This window comes from Myodes glareolus, chromosome 10 (assembly GCF_982192425.1).
Source record: "Myodes glareolus chromosome 10, mMyoGla1.1, whole genome shotgun sequence".
Lineage (NCBI taxonomy): Eukaryota > Metazoa > Chordata > Mammalia > Rodentia > Cricetidae > Myodes > Myodes glareolus.
In genome coordinates, this window is record NC_142035.1 from 51,451,995 (window position 1) to 51,467,966 (window position 15,972).

The following is a 15,972-nucleotide window of genomic DNA, read 5'->3' on the forward strand; positions in this document are numbered from 1 at the left end:
TCTGAAATGGGTGCCATGAGATTGAGACTAACCTGGGCTGCATAGTGAAAGCCTGCAGGTCTCAAAGAATCTATATAATAATGGCCTAACTGGTTAAATGCACTTTGTAAATCATCATCATCACATTGCTTGGGTGGAAAATCTCATACCTCATCAAAAAATGCAGTTCTTCCTTCAAACAAGAATATTTTAAACTAAGGTGGACAAAGTAAGACGGTCACAAGAAAACAATACTGGTGGACGTGAGTCACAGGGCTCCACGGAACCTGCTAGTGCCAGAGGACCGGAGAACCTTGCGTTGCCCTAGGGCAGCTGTGCCAGCAATCCATTTCATGAACCGGTGCTGCTCTCAGCCGTGGCTAGTGAAGCTTCTTTTGGCATCAGGCAGAGGTTAGCACAGAGACTCCTAACTGGTCAGCCTGCTGAGAATCAGTGGCCGCGAGTGCTCTTAAGTGGGAGGGACGTCTGTCACCCTGTCCCCTCCAAGGTACAGAGAAGGTCTCATCTCAGACAAAGGGGCAGAAAGAATGCAAGAGGCAGCCGACGGGAGGAGGGCTGTGAAATGTCTTCTGGATGGGAGGGACACAACTGTGGCACTCAAACTTGTGGCAACGGAGGTCACCTGTGCGAGATCAAGGTCAAAACCCCAGCGTGGGTGGGGAGGGGCTCTTGAGGCCTCTGGCTAAGCAGCTATTGGCAACTGATGGTTGTTAGAGTCATTTTTCTTTGGGGGTGTGCCCGAGCTCTATCAGATGGCCCTGCCTACACCCATGAGCAGTTGGGAAGCACTAAAGGGACTTAGTGGGTCATGAAACAAAGAGAGGACATGAAGGTGGGAGATGTGTTGGGGCTGGAGGAGGGAGAGGTGAATATGACCGAAACACACTGTGTACCTGTATGAAATTCTCAAAAACAAAAAAAAAATGTATTTCTTAAGGGAGAAAAATGCTGTATGACTCCACTTATTGAGGTCCCCAGAGTCACCAATTCAGCAAAATGCAGAGGCCATTCAGAGAAGGGTTTGGGAATTAGTATCAACATGCAATGTGTTCCCATTTTCAAGATGGAAAGGTTTAGAGAAAATTACTGTGACTATAATCTAACACTAGTGAACACTTAGAATGGTAAAGATGATAAAGTTTGTTTTTTTTAATATCCAATTAAATTTTAAGGAGAGTATGAAATGTATTTGTGGTGGTGTGTGCCTTTAATCGCAGTACTCGGGAGGCAAAGGCAGGAGGTTCTCTTGTGAGTTTGAGGCCAATCTGGTCTTCATATCCAGTTCCAGGCAAGCCAAAGCTATGTATTTGAGACTGGAAGGAGGAGGAGGAGGAGGAGGAGGAGGAGAAAAGAAAGAAAGAAAGGAAGAAAGAAAGAAAGAAAGAAAGAAAGAAAGAAAGAAAGAAAGAAAGAAGAGAAAGAAGAGAAGAAGAAAGGCAGGCCATTTGTTAGGAGATAAGACGTTTAAGCACGGGAGATAAGGAATGAGGTGAAGTCGACGGCCAGCACCGGTCATGCAGTGTATGAGATGATGACGACTCTGGGGCCCGGGTGTCCCTTACCCACCCTGAGCTGGACATAAAGAGCACAGCCACGTCCCAATAGAAACTGGATTGGGCCTGGGAAAAGACTGAGAACAAGCCTAGCTTCCGAGTGCCTCACCCCAGGGCAGACAGAATGGACCCTGGAGACCCGTTTTGTACCCTTCATTCAGTCCCAGGAAGCCAGTGCCCTCTGTTCTCTGGGTTCCAATGATCTGACTGCCATCATCACACACTGGGAAAATGGGTTCTCAAGGAAGTGGGATCTGATCAGGGAAGCTCTGAGCTGTTTGAGACCTAGACTAGAGGCTGCCTCCCTGAACCCTCCCAGTTCAAACACAAGCTAGACTCTGTGTGGGAAAGCCCCCAGGCCAGGGTGGGGAAGACCACTCAGTTGTTCAGCCGTCCCAGATTTGAGACCAGACATTTGTGTTATTGCTCTTTTTTTTTTAAACAAAACACTGTTTTTATTGACACATCCTCAATGTTCTATATAAATATAAAGTGCTGTTTCCAATGGCCCCCTCCCTGGCCCACAGGGCTGGGAGGAAGTCAGGGAGGGAGTGTTAAATGTCAGTTGAACACAACTTCTCAGCACCAACTGTGGCGAGACGCACACATACTTTCACACAACGGCAAGATGTCAGTGACGTGACACACGCATCACTTCCTGGCTCCCCTGGGAGCACACGCCTCGAGCTTTCACCAAGGGGTGCACACCCCTAGACACAGTTACTGCTCGTCACAGCTTGTTCCTTGAGCCCTTGGGCTAGCAAGGGCTTTAACATATGGGACTACAATACATGGGTTTAGAGTCCAGTTCATTTCTGCCAGAGTTGGGGGAGGGAGGGCAAATATACCATCCGCCCTGGTCCCCTGGATAAGGGCCAGCCTTAAAGCTCCAACAGAAGAGCACCACATCAGAAAAGCCATCATCCTGGCTTTCCTAGCACCCCAACTTGAGGACAGAGAGGAGCCCAGCAGCCCACAGTCGCTTCCCCGAGAAGTCAGTGAGAGGCAGCACTGTGGAACCAGGCCAGGGTTTGACTCAATGACACAGCACCTGGGTCTCAAACTGCAGCAGCTGCCCCATGAAACTGAAGTTGGGGGAGATGACTCCCCGACGTTGCTTAACAAAGTCAAAGGCCTCGTCCAGCCGCACTCGATGGCTCTGAATCAGGTATGCCAGGCAGATGGTGGCTGAGCGAGAGATTCCAGCTTGGCAGTGCACCAACACCCGGCCCCCACTATTCTTCACTGAGTCTGAAAAGGAAGTGGGGAGGGAAGAGTCAGACAGGAAGGTGGACAGAGGAAACAGTCCCCCTACCTTCTCTCCAACAGTTCCCTCAAAACCCTGGGCTCCGGCTCCCTTACCAATGAAACCGATAGCCTCCTGGAACCAGGCACTAATCTCCACCATCTGGTTATCTTCTACTGGAATGCTCTTGTAATGGAAAAGATCCTCAAAATGGTTGGGGCAGTTGGCAGAGACATTGAGAACGGCTGTGATACCGCAGGCCTGCAGCCCCTGAAGGTTTGAGGAGTGGCTGCAGCTGCCCAAGTACAGGTAAGGCAAGATTTCCACAGGACCACCCTGGAGGAGGAAGGAGACAGCGGTGAGACCTCAGCCTTGGCAGAGGGCTTGAGCCCTGAGTGAGGCAGAGACATCATGGGCTGGCTACAAACAAGAGGAGTTCTAGGACATTTGAAGTCTTTAGGATACAAAGGGACATACGTTCAGACACACTTATGCCACTCATGCCTTAAAGTCTGTGTGAGGATGCAACACACACACACACACACACACACACACACACAGTTGAATACACCCCTGGCTTTCCCCAGAGGCATCCCTCTAGTGTGGGCAATGGAGCTAGACAGGAAGTCAAATAATTCTGATTTCAACTCACCTGGTCATAGATGGGAGCCCTAGGGTCAGAGTTGCTATTTTCGACCCCAACAGGAGAGAGTGCCTGGACAGGGCCTTCGGAGCACAAATCCGGACAGCATGCCTGGAAGCGTTCGAAGCCACCTGCGGGAAGAATAAGATTAGTCAAGAGGTCGGGGCGCGGGGCGCGGGGCGCGGGGCGCGGGGCGCGGGGCGCGGGGCGCGGGGCGCGGGGCGCGGGGCGCGGGGCGCGGGGCGCGGGCTCACCTCGCAAGAAGCACACGGCTGTGGATTCCGCGCGCATTTCGTGCAGCAGTGCGGCTAGCAGCAAGTGAGCGGGACCATCGGGCGGGAGCTCGGCCACAGACGCGCTGCCTTCGTCCAGCACCACTGCGCGGGCCAGCTCCCCGCGACCCAGGCGTGCCCGGAGCGCGCGATCTGGCAGCAGGCAGGCGAGGGCGGCGGCGGGAGTGCCGCGCGCACGGCGCCGCAGCAGCGCGTTCCAGGGCACAGGCCGTGCGGTGCGCACGTGGCTCCGGCAGAAGGCCAGGAACGGGCGGCAGTCGAGCAGCAGAGTGCCCTCGGCCTCCCGCGGTTCCCGCAGCAGTGCGCCCAGCGCCGCACACTCCAGCTCGGCCGCCGCCTCCAGCCTCATGGCGATCGGCATCGCAAAGCCTTCTGCTCCCCGCGGTCCTCTCCCTCGTCTCGCCCTTCCCGGCTCCCGCGGCGGCTACTCTGTGGCCTGGGCGGCTGTTGGCTCTGGGCGCGCTTTGTCGCGCCCGGGCTTAAGTACTCGAGGGCCGGCCCCTCGGGTCACCATACAAGGGTAGAGCAGGAAGGCGCCGGCGCCCGCCCCCGCGGCTTCACGTGGGCCGTGGGCTGAGCCGCCCTCGGGGCTCCCGGAGAGGACTGGGGGGGGGGCACCTGGGGGAGGAGCACGGGAGGGAAGAAACTGGGGACCAGACCGTGACAAGTGTCAGCCGGGCGTCTAGAGGCCCCACCCACGTCTCCCCAGCGTTTGCGCCTGAGCGCTCCCCACTTGGTCTGGCTCCAGGCTGCTAGATGTTTGAGGAACTCAGCTTACCAACTACTCAGCCTTCCAGTTATTGAGGTCTTAGACTTCCTCACTTTCCCCATTTTCTCCCACGGGTTTCATCCTAGAAATTTCGGGGAAAAAAATAGACCAATTACCTGTTGCTACCAATGATGATACATTAAATGATTATGATACATTAGAGACCTTAGGATTGTCTGTTCCTTCTCCTCATGGCAGCGTTTCACTGAAAGTTGGCCTGGCTGGAGTAATAAGCCCTTGAAGCCAAAACCCTGGGTCTGGAGGCTTTATGGGGGAAGGGGAGCAGGGGTCCTATGATGAGTTTGCACTTAGGACTGGGGCAGCTTCTTTCCCCCAAGGGGCCCAGGGAAACCCCCAAGGGCCCCAAAAGAAGTACTTCCCATGTTACCGGCTAGGGTTGAAGGGGAACTCTGCTGACGATGCTGGGCTCTCCCAGGGCCTAGTCAGGCCTGACGGGAGTTTCAGAGGAAGATGGAGAGCCACTTGCAGAACCTGCCCCTTTTCAGTCTCCTAGAACTTCAAACCCTCCTGGGGCAGGCCCTGGTCCCACACTAAGTTGTTGAGAATGAAGAGCTGGGTAACCCACAGCCTTTCCGTCCTCCCCACACAAGTGCCAGCCCACTCCTCCGGGATGTGGTGAGGCTCAGCTGTGCCTGGGTCCCCCCTCCTGGGACGGGCTCCTGGGTTGGGGGCAAGAAATGTTGGTAGGTGGCTGAACTTCATCGGAAGCAAACATGGTGGGTGGGGACGGTGTTCAAAACCCAGCCTCCTGAATCCTTATTCCGGAGCCAATTTTCTGTGCCTTTAGTAAGAGCCTTCCAGCTTCCCTACAGATCCTATGTCCCTGCTGCCTTGGAGGCCTACAGTTAGGACCTGTGTGGACCCCCAGCATACGGTATGGTTTATGGGCTCCGAAGCAGAATATTGTGCCTTTCCTCCTTGCCTGGAGCTTGGATCCTACGGGGATCCAATGCAAGGACTCCTGGGCCAGTGTCCAGTGTCTCAGTGTCACCATCATGCATGTTGGTTCCCGGGCTATGAGGCTATGCCTGGGTCCCTTCCCACCGAGTCAGTCTGGAAGCTGATACAGCAGAACTGGCAACCCAGCCAGGGAGTCTGGACCATAGATCCCTAAATGTGATAGGGGCTCTTATCCTTGGCATCGGCCTCACAGATGACTTAATGGCTGATTCCAGGGACAAATTACAGAGCATGAAGGGGGACCATCATGTCTAGTCTTGCTGACCAGAGTCACCTGCCATGCCTGGAGCTGTGGAGAAGAGGGAGGCCCCACCAGCTGAGGTCCCTACAGCAGGAATGAAATCAACTTAGCTTTGTGGGAAACTTCAGGTCCCTGACGCCAATGCTGGACTCCACTGCTGGGCCTCCTCACAGGGTGACAGTGTGTTGCTGAAAGTTGATTGGGTGCCTCAGTCCTTGTGTCTGTCATACATACGCCACTCTCTGACATCCACAGGTGAACTCGAGGAGGCCAAGTTAACCATAAAAGAGGGGTTTGCTTTCTCCTTCTGCCGGATCTGCAAATCAGGGGAAAACCCCACCTTCAGTACCAGGGTGAAAGTCCAAGGCTGGGGTAGAAGAGCCCACATCCCTCCCCACCTGCTGTTCTGACTAAAGGTTCCCCTACCAACTCTTGGATGCTGCCACAAATGAGTCATCTAGGGAATGTCTGCCACCCCTTGCTATCTTCTCAGGACCCTGTTCTCCAGAATTGTCCCCTGGAGCCCTCCAAGAGGAGGCAGGGCTCTGGACACAAACTGGGCAGGCATGGGGGGGGGAAGATGGTCCCAGGCAGGCTGGCTCCTCCACAGGCTTCCAGTGCCTCATCACTGGACAGTAAGTGACCACACAGCTGTCGGTTTCTGCTTAAGGTTTTTCATGGCTTGACTCTTACAGAACAGACCTAACAAGTGAGTTTGGGGCTCAGGTTTTATTTATTTTTCTTTCTTCAATTAAAACCATGTGGGACTCATCTGGAACAAATGATAATTCTCTGTGTCATTTTCTGTAACCATTTATTTGGATGGCTGCTTAGACGTCACTGGCCTTCTGCCTTTGGGATTCCGGTTTGTCCACCCAGCCGGCTTACAGGATGGGTTTCCCTTCCACAGTCAGACGCTGGAGGCTCTGCCCTGACACCCTTTCCTTCCTCCTCCTTCCAAGCCTAGCCTCAAGCAGATGGCCCAGGGAGGAGCAGCAATGTGAGTGACTGGGCTGAGAGGCCTGAGCCAGGGTTGTTATGAAGGTGAGAGTGACCCTAGGGATGAGTGACAGGCCACCCCCAGCCCTGTCTGAAGAGTGAGTCAGGGGTGACGCCAGCTTTCCTGTACCAGGCCTCCCACCCGGATGCTATGCTACAGCCACCCCCACAGGCTCCTGCCAGGCAAAGACCCGAACCCCAGGCCCTGAGCCCAGCTGCCGTCACAGCCTGGCAAGCACTGTGGGGAGGAAGCCAAGGGGGTCCTGCGGCCATCCAGTCTCCTGCTGGGGAAGGTGAAGCAGGAAGCCACAAAGATCCGCTGTCCACAAGTAGACATGTGGTAGGAGAGACTGGCATGTCCCACATGATGGCCAGATGAAGGACATCGGTGGCTCTACCATGGAGGTTCCCCCTGAATCTGCTCTCATGCTGAATGTGGGGAAGAGGGGCTGCCGCCTGAACTTCGAGTTCCTCTTGTGCTCAGGAGGTCCTTAGATGTGCAGAGGCATCCGAAGAGGGCACTGAAGAACCCCGAAGTGCACAGCGAGGAAGTTCTACCCTTTTCAAATCCCCTTCAGTTCCCTGAGTCTGTCCACTTGTGGCTGGCTGGCTTCAGGGCCCCTGTGACCTCCACTCCTGCTCCTCTTCACTGTGGCTCAGGTCCCTCATTCCCTTCTGCATTTACTCACTGACTCAGGAGCGCACTCAGTCCTGGGAACTCATGTGCCAGGTCCTGCTTTGGGGGCTGGGAATCCAGCAGTAAACCCCTAGTGACGCCTTCGAGGAGCTGACTTCGTCATCTCAGTAATACTTACCTTCGTGATCATGTTGTATTTGTGGCCAGGGACACCAGTTATCCACTAGAGTAATGATTATCTTTTCCTTTTAAAATAAATGCTAGGGTTATTAAAAAAAAAAATCAAGTCAACTTAGGAAAGCTATTAGGTAAGGCACAGACAGTTCCCAAACACTCCGTAAGCCATGATGCAGGTAGAAGACGCCAGAGTGGGAACACCTTGCCCTAGAGGCACTGTCACAGCCCCTTCCAGCTCTGTGCACTGTGTGGTTCAGGGGAGCTGGATGTCCCCATGGCTATGGTCTCGCATAAAGACAAGCGCATGAGTCATAGGGCAGGGAGGAGCCCCAGTGGACAATGGTAAGTATCCCCATGGTCAGGTTAGAGTCTACACTTTGGTCCACACATGTCCATGCAAGCACTGGGGTTTTGCCTATGCCCCTGCCTGTGTACCTGGTTATGGCTAGAGGAGACTCCCCACTCCTAGGGCACCCTTCCCAGCATACATCAGGCATCCGAGCATCCCAGCAGTGAACCAGCTCCACTCCCAAGCTGGCAGCCAAAGGCATCTGTGACTTAGGCACAGTGGGAGAGGAAACAGTGGACTATGGAGGAAAAGCTTCACAAGAAGTTGTTTCTCAGAAATATGACCACACTGACTTCCAGGGTCATAAGAGGACTCCCGGGTCTCTGCCATGACCAGAGCTAGGTGCACTGTGGCAGGAGACAAAGTGACTTCTAGGCCCTGGGGAGTTAGAGACAAGGGACAGGGCCAGCTCTCCCTCCCAGGCCATGCCAATGCCCTCACTCATTGGCCAGCAAGGGGTGGAGCCAGGTCTCCTGAGCCCACTGACATTAACATGGCTTTAGGCGGCAGCCCAGACCATGGGCATCTGCATGGGCTTCAGAGGTGACAGGATCCACAGACATCAACATGGTCCTTGTCCCTATCAGGACCACTGACCCACTCATGGCCCTTAGAAGCTAAAAGGGCCAGCAGCTTCTACATGACCTCAGGGAGTTAGACATGCCACTCACATCAGCATGGCTCCCCTAGGCAGCAAAGCCCAGAGACATCAGACAGCGGCACAGACTGTGTATGTCCACGTGGATCTCAGGCTTCATCGCAGCCTGGGACGGCAGCATGAACCACCGAAGCCAACATGGCCTCTGGGGGCACCACGGGGCCAGTGGTCATTTGAGAAGGTCCAATCCAGAAATGTAAACTTGTCCTCATTTCTGGCCTCCATCATTGCTCAAGGCCAGAGAACCCTGTGGCTGAGCAGCAGGTTTGGGGGCTGAGTCTACATGAGCTCCAGGCTGTTGCACACCATCTGGCTGAGCCTACTGGGCAACAACAGCATGTAGACCTCAGTCCCATCGCTCACCTGCCACATCTCCAGTTCTACCTCTGTCCATAGTGCACACATCACTCTGTTTTTTTCTATCTTCTCCATCTCTCTATCACATATCCGTTTGTTATAGTGGTACCCGTCCACCCTGGGCCCACAAGGCCCGGGCAGCCTAGGCAAATACTTTAACCTTTCTGGGCTCTCAATAAAGAGAACAATGACTAACCAAATGTTCGGAGCCTTACAGGCGTTACTATGTAAGCTTCATCTGCTTCTCTATTCTCTTGGAGATAGAGAAATTGCAGTGGCTTCAAGGCATCTACACAACTTGGCTACTTGTAATGCTCCGTGCAACAATGTTTACAACAGTGCTTCTCAACTTGTAGGTCACAACCCCTTTGGGGGTTGAACAACCTTTTTACAGGGGTCACCAGAAACCATCAGAAAACATATTTACATTACAATTCACAACAGTAGCAGAATCGCAGTTATGAAGTAGCAACAAATAAAATTTTATGGTTGGTGGTTACTGTAACATGAGGAATTATACTAGGAAGGCTGAGAAGCACTGGTTTAGAACAAGGGCCTAATGAGAGGTGACTAGGCCAAGAGACTAGAGTGGGTTGGTGCCTGTATGGTAGAAATGAGTTCAGCCTCCACCACAGTAAGATGGCCCTCTACTGATGTCCACCCTTGGAGATTTTGAACTGTCTTCTTTTTCTGTCCCTGTTTTTTTATTTAATTGTGCAGCCTCGGGCATTTGATTACAGCAGCCCAAATGAACTGAGACAGAGACCAAAGTTCAAAGGCATTCCAGTGGGGGTACTAAGACCACTGTGTTGGCTAGTTTTATGTTAACTTGATATGAGCTAGTCAGTGGAGAAGAGGGAGCCTCAATTAAGAAAATGCCTCCATAAGATCAGGCTGTTGACAAGCTTATAGGGCACTTTCTTAATTAGTGATTGATGTAGGAGGGTCCAGGCCATTGTGGGCAGAGACACCCATGGGCTGGTGGTCCTGAATTCTATAAGAAAGCATATTGAGCAAGCTATGGGGAACAAACCAGTAATCAGCACCCCTCCCTCCATGGCCTCTGCATCAGATCCTGCCTCCAGGTTCCTGCCCTGTTTGAGTTCCTTTCCCAACTTCCTTCACTATGGTACAGGGATGTGGAAACATAAGTAAAATTAGTCCTTTGTCTCCAACTTGCTTTTGGTCATGGTGTTTCATCACGGCAGTAGTAACCCTGACAAAGAGAGCCACTAGCCTATGGCAGTACTGTCTGGAGCCTGGATTTAACCATTGGACTTTCCTGCCTCTAGTGAGAGTCTGCCAGGACCTGCCTTTGCCCTGCATTCATCCCTGCCCCAGACACATACCACTCACAAGCCTTGGCTCACAATAACAGCTACACTGGGTTTTCCATATGCCCTGCCCTGTCCCATTTCTAAAAACAATCAGATTTAAACCCCAAAGTCATCAAAAGCCGGAGAGTGCTACACCAAACCTGCATGGTGGAACCTGAGGCAGTGAGAATCTAGGTACCTTTCCCAAGCTCTCCAAGTCAGGAGACAGTGGAGCCATACTTGGAACTTAAGTTTTGTGTCCCTCCTACCATGTTCCCAGGATCCAGGCCCTAGATCCAGTGTCCAGGTCCTTCCCACCAGATGCCCTGCTCTGCCCGCAGCCTCTTCTCTCCAAGGCCTGACGGCCAAGGCCTCCATCTTGAAAGTGCTGACTGACTCAGTAGCAGAGTGCTGTTTCCAGCCCAGCTGCAAATACCTCAAAGCTGCAGACACACAGAGCTCTTCTCCCCACCGAAAGTCCACTGTACTCCAAAAACAAAACAACAACAACAAAAACCCACAGTTGCCCAGGTTTGAGCTGGGGATTGAGGCGTCTCTACTGACAGCTATGCTTAGACATATAGGACTTGGCCCTTATTCCCACCATGCCCCAGGCTCCAGGAGAGAAGTGTCCTTGGGCCCTCAAAGCAGTGGAAGGTTCCAGAAAGCAAGCCCTCCAGGCATATCAATGAGCGCCCATCATCACTTCTATGAAGAGCAAGGTGTCCTGGGTTCATCCACTCCCTGAGTGTCAGGAATTTTTTTCCTAACACGGGCTCTCTGCTGACAAAAAAAAATCTCAATCAAGCCAAATCACAGCAAGCCAAATTAAGAAATATCCAGGTTTAATGGGATTCCTGCGCTCTCGGGTGGCCCCGAGGGGGAACCAGGAGGCCGCAAATGCGACCACGGGAGGGGGGACCACAAGGGTACCTTCTGGGGAAGCAGTTTAAGTAGACTGGGGAAGTGGTCAAGATTGGCTTGACTGGGACTTTTACCTCGGCAGAGAGCTTGCTTTAGGAAAAACTTCCTAACATCTCGGAGGTTCCACCAGGTAGGGCGGCCTTTCCGTGTGGCCCTAGGCCACGCATCGAAAACCCCCTAGTCCACAATCTGAGCTCTCCACGCCACGCTAAAACCGGCTCCTGGGCTACAGCGGTTGCGTCTTGGTGAGTCCCTTTTTCCTGTCTATGCTATAGGATTTTGGGGGGACCCATTTGTACTTACTTTTGTCAATTACGGGACTCTTGTTGAAGCCGAAAGCTCGTGCCAAGAGTTTGATCTCAGCAGTTGCTAGACTGGCAAGACCGGGCCTGGCTGAGGTGGGCTTTGTTTGCTCCAGAGATACATAGCATTCAATTCCAACAACCCTGTGTAGGCCTAAGAGCTATTTTAGCAGACATGCTGTAATAGACTTAGACCACTTGGTTGGGCATAGACTTTAAAATGGGCACTTGCAGTTCAAAGCCAGACCCTCTATTTCCCCTGGGATGCCTCTTACAAAATCGTTATAAATTGGGACTGTCCAATACATATGTCCATGGTTTTGGGGCTCTGTGCTCTCGCCCTTCCCTTAGTAGCCAGTGTCTCGCAGCACCATGCAGCCAGAGGCACTGGCCCCTCCCCCACTCCCTCAAGCCTGCACTACCCAACCCCCTCCTGTGGCACAACATTCTCTACACTCCTCTCCTTCTCTATCTACCCTCTCCTTTCCCAAGCTGGAGGTTCAAGGTCAACGTCCACCTTACTCACCTTCCTCCTCTCCTCCCCCTCCTACCATCTTCCCACCCTTTACCCCCTCTGTGCACTGGAATAGCCCCTCCCAACCCTCCCCAGTCTCCTCCCATACCAGATCCCCCCATAGCTCTGCCCTTCTCTGTCCTCTCCGGGAAGTGGCGGGTGTCAATGGCATTATAAAAGTTCATGTTCCCTTTTCTCTTCCAGATCTCTCTCAGATAGAAAAGCGGTCAGGTTCCTTTTCTACTAACGCTTAAAGTTAAGAAAGGTTGAGGAGGGTCCCCAAACCCCTATATGGGAATTGGTGAAAATGGCCTTTAAAGTTTTTAATGCCCGAGAAGAAACAGCTGAGTCTTCCCGACAGACAAGGCTACAATAATCTACAGGCCAGGCCTTAGCAGCTGCCCTAAGGTCACAGGAAGGGGGACAAGGGAAGCCAACCCAAGGCTCTACCCTGATAGAGCCCAGCCTAAGTCAACCTCACAGGAAAACTGTTTCAAGTGTGGCCTAAATGGTCATGTGGCATGATATTGCACTACGCCTCCTATGAGGTTATGCCCTATCTGCCAGCAACATGGACACCAGACATCACAATCGCCCCATGCGGACTTGTCCTCTATGCCACGCCACAGAGGTCCAGCCTCACCAACATCAGCAAGTGAAACTGTGCCAGCCTTCAAACTTCTCAGCCTTGCAGAGGATTGACACTGCCCAGACTTGGTATATCCCATAACCCTATCTGAGCCTAGGGTAAAGCTGCAAGTAGCGGGTAATAGGGAGCTACCTATTCTGTTCTGACATCTCACTCGGACCTTACATTCCCCTCACCAATTTCAGTTATGGGGTAGACGGAACCCGTTCCTCCCCACTTAAAACTTTGCCACCGCCCTGCATTTTTACAGGACAATTTTTCTCTCATTCTTTCTTAGAGATACCTGCTTACTCAGCACCTGTACTGGGTGGAGATATCCTTAGCCAGTTCCCCAAAGCTTTGTTCTGCTTCTTGAAGTTCCTTTTTGACCCCACCCATCTCCAAGATTGTATTTTACAGGTTCGTTCCTCCTGCCAGACGTGTGCCCAGGCCAACTCACAAAGGGCTCTCCATGTCTCTACACCAGCTTTGTGGACATCAACTGGGCGAAGACTGGCAGGTTGATTTCACTCATATGACTATTCATAAAAAACTCTGTTATCTCTTAACACTTGTGGACGCTTTTACAGGATGGAGAGAAGCGTTTTCAGCCTCCAGGGAAATGGCAGATGTGGTGGCTCAGGTACTCCTGGACCACATTATTCCTCGGTTTGGTGTCCCACGAACCATCCAGATGGACAATGGACTCATCAAACAACAACTAACCAAGCTCTTCATTGAACTCAGGTTATCTTGATCCTCCCTTCTCCCCATTGCCTTTACTCGCCTCAGGGCCACCCCACGTTCCCCTATGGGCCTGAGCCCTTTTAAGCTGTTTTATGGCAGGCCCTTTCTCCTTAACCATCACCTCCCAGTCCAAACTCCTCCACTGGTGGGGTGCCTACCCTACCTCTCCCTTTTAAGGTCCCTTCTGTTCACATGCTGACAGTTGTCTCCCTGCCCCCACTCTAGTGGACCCTATGCCCCTAAACCTGCCCCGCTCTCCCCAGGGGACAGAGTACTCAAACAGTTAACTCCTAGGTCTTTTGAACCTCGATGGACAGGACCTCACACAGTAATCTTCACCACCCCCTTGGCTGCCAAGCTCCTAGGACACCCATGTTGGTACCATCTTTCCAGGTTCAAGCGGGCATCTACTCAGGACACTTGGTCTGTCCAGCAGATAGGACCTTCCACCCTCCGGTTTTCCAGGATGCCACAATGAAGGGCCTACCTGCTCCTCATCCTGGCACTCATCTTTGGTGATAACAGTATTTTTTGCTAGATACCTGCCTTCTCACCTCCCCCAAGGAACAGATGCCTGACGTCTCCGGGATGACAGTACATGGGGTGCCTTTCCAGCCACACCTCTCGCTGAGCGTGGACCCACCAACACCTAGCTCTCCCCTTGCCCATGTCGCCTTATGCCCACAGGAGGTAGCCAGACTTGAGTCAACGTCCCTTTTTCCTAAGAGAGCCTAGATGTTAGTCAAAATATCACCTCAGCTTCCAGTTACCCCTTATACAAATAGTCTGGAATGTAAGCCCCAAGTCCCAGTCTCTGTCCTCCATCTTTGAAGGCCCTGTTCCTGTGCCCGCCAAGCCTTGGCCCCTCCCCAGAGGAGTGCCAAGACGAGCCCGCCAAAATCTTGACCACTCCCCTAGTCTACTTAAACTGCTTCCCCAGAAGGTCCCCTTGTGGTCTCTTTTCTCTCCCACCAACCCCCGTGGTCACCTTCGTGGCCTCCCGGTTCCCCCTGGGGCCACCCAAGAGCGTAGGAATCCCATTAAACCTGGATATCTCTTAATTTGGCTTGTTGTGATTTGGCTTGACTGGGACTTTTGCGCCGGCAGAGAGCTCGCGTTAGGAAAAATTCCTAGCACTGAGCACACCACTTGCCTTAGAGCTCCTCATGTCCCAGGACACATGGCTCACCAGGAATATTTATAGGGTGCCAGGTTCTGTTCTGGGTGCTGGGGATGTGACTATGAATGAGACAGACAAGACTTCGGTCCTCTCTGGGGTGACCGTCCATGGAAACCAGAGACTGCACTGTGAATACATCACTAAGATCGTGTCAGAGTACCCGAGGTGGAGATAAGGACTCAGGGAGCAGAGGGGAAGGCTCCACTGAGAGTGTGTGCTCTTCAGCTGGAACTTGGGGGATGGCGAGGGGCCAGCCAGGGGAGGTAGTCCAGACCAAAGAAAGAGGTAGAGAGTCGAACAGAGGGTCAGTGGAGCAGCTGGTGGGCAGAGCCTTCCTTCCTGTGAAGATCTGATCCTCTTGAAAGGCCGATGGAAACCCTTGAAAGGTTCTGATGGTGCAGAACCATGAGGCTGACCCTCGGCTGTGAGAGGTGAACAGGTAGGGAGTAAAATGACCACACAGTGAGGTAAGATGTTAATGCAGTGGCTTGGGGACAGGGGACAGTGACTTCAGCCAGCAAGAGCGTTGAGGAGACTGGAGGGGGCAGCTGTGAGGGAGAGAGGGCAGAGCTCTTGCCGTGGCCAGATTCCTAGAGGGTGATAAGGTCCAAGCCTCCTGTCCTCACCCTCCTGAGCCTGTGCCCACCCAGGTGCATGGTGTGTGCACCGCAGTGGAGAGAGGTGCTCACTCAAGGCTGAGCAAAGGTTAAGAAAGAAGGGTATCCAAGCCACCGTCCAAGAGAACTGGCAGTGGGGGTGGGGTGGATGCAGCAGGATATGGGGACAGGGTCTGGAGTTAAGAGCAGACAGTGTGGGGGTGGTCACCAGAGGAAGCACCTGCAGGATCAGGCAGGATTAATGCTCTAGTCAGATAAGATGTTTCCTGCAGATGGCAGTTCCTGAAAAAGCCCAACCATTCTCTCCAGACACCGGGGGTCACATGTGCCCACACACAGATGTGCACACAGTCAGCTTTGCGGATCACCGTGGAGAGTCCCCAGACACTGGGGCCACATGTGCCCACACACAGATGTGCTCACAGTCTCACACGTGTGCCCTCATGCTTACGCAGCCCTACTGACATGCCTGCCCTCAAACCCACAGTGCTTTACAGTCAAACTGAGACTCCTTGAGCACCCATGGGCTCTTAAACACACCACCACTATGTGGCCTCCCAAGTACCAGCACAGCCCACTGAAACCCTGCATAGGCAATTCCACCCCGGCCCCAGGAGCCAGACTCTAGGTCCACAGGCCGACTCCTCGGACACTCCCACCGGTCCTGCAGTCACACGCCTTCCCCCTTAACCACTGGTTCAGAGACAGTACGCTCCCTATAAGCGCCTGCCCACTTTCCACTTGGGACTTGTCCCTGCCTAGATGCAAGACTTCTAGTCCATTTCTCTGACAGCTGAAGAGTGACGATTCCCTTTCCTTACTGACCAGTGCCACCTCCTCT

At 53.0% G+C, this 15,972-nt stretch overlaps 1 protein-coding gene and 1 long non-coding RNA gene across 2 annotated transcripts; one reads left to right on the top strand and one right to left on the bottom strand.

Annotated features, from left to right (window-relative positions):
- Positions 1-1,967: 1,967 nt before the first annotated feature.
- Dusp2 (dual specificity phosphatase 2) lies at positions 1,968-4,201 on the bottom strand. Its single transcript, XM_085696430.2, has 4 exons — positions 3,697-4,201; positions 3,452-3,573; positions 2,916-3,135; positions 1,968-2,804 (listed from the first exon to the last, which is right to left on the bottom strand). Exons 1-4 carry the CDS (start codon positions 4,094-4,096, stop codon positions 2,590-2,592), a joined length of 957 nt encoding a protein of 318 aa, XP_085552556.2. The 5' UTR covers positions 4,097-4,201; the 3' UTR covers positions 1,968-2,589.
- A 7,032-nt stretch (positions 4,202-11,233) lies between these two features.
- Positions 11,234-14,369, top strand: LOC148120645 (uncharacterized). The gene is made up of 3 exons (XR_015739148.1): positions 11,234-11,388; positions 13,178-13,334; positions 13,629-14,369. It is a non-coding gene; the product is annotated as an uncharacterized LOC148120645 (long non-coding RNA).
- Positions 14,370-15,972: the final 1,603 nt, after the last annotated feature.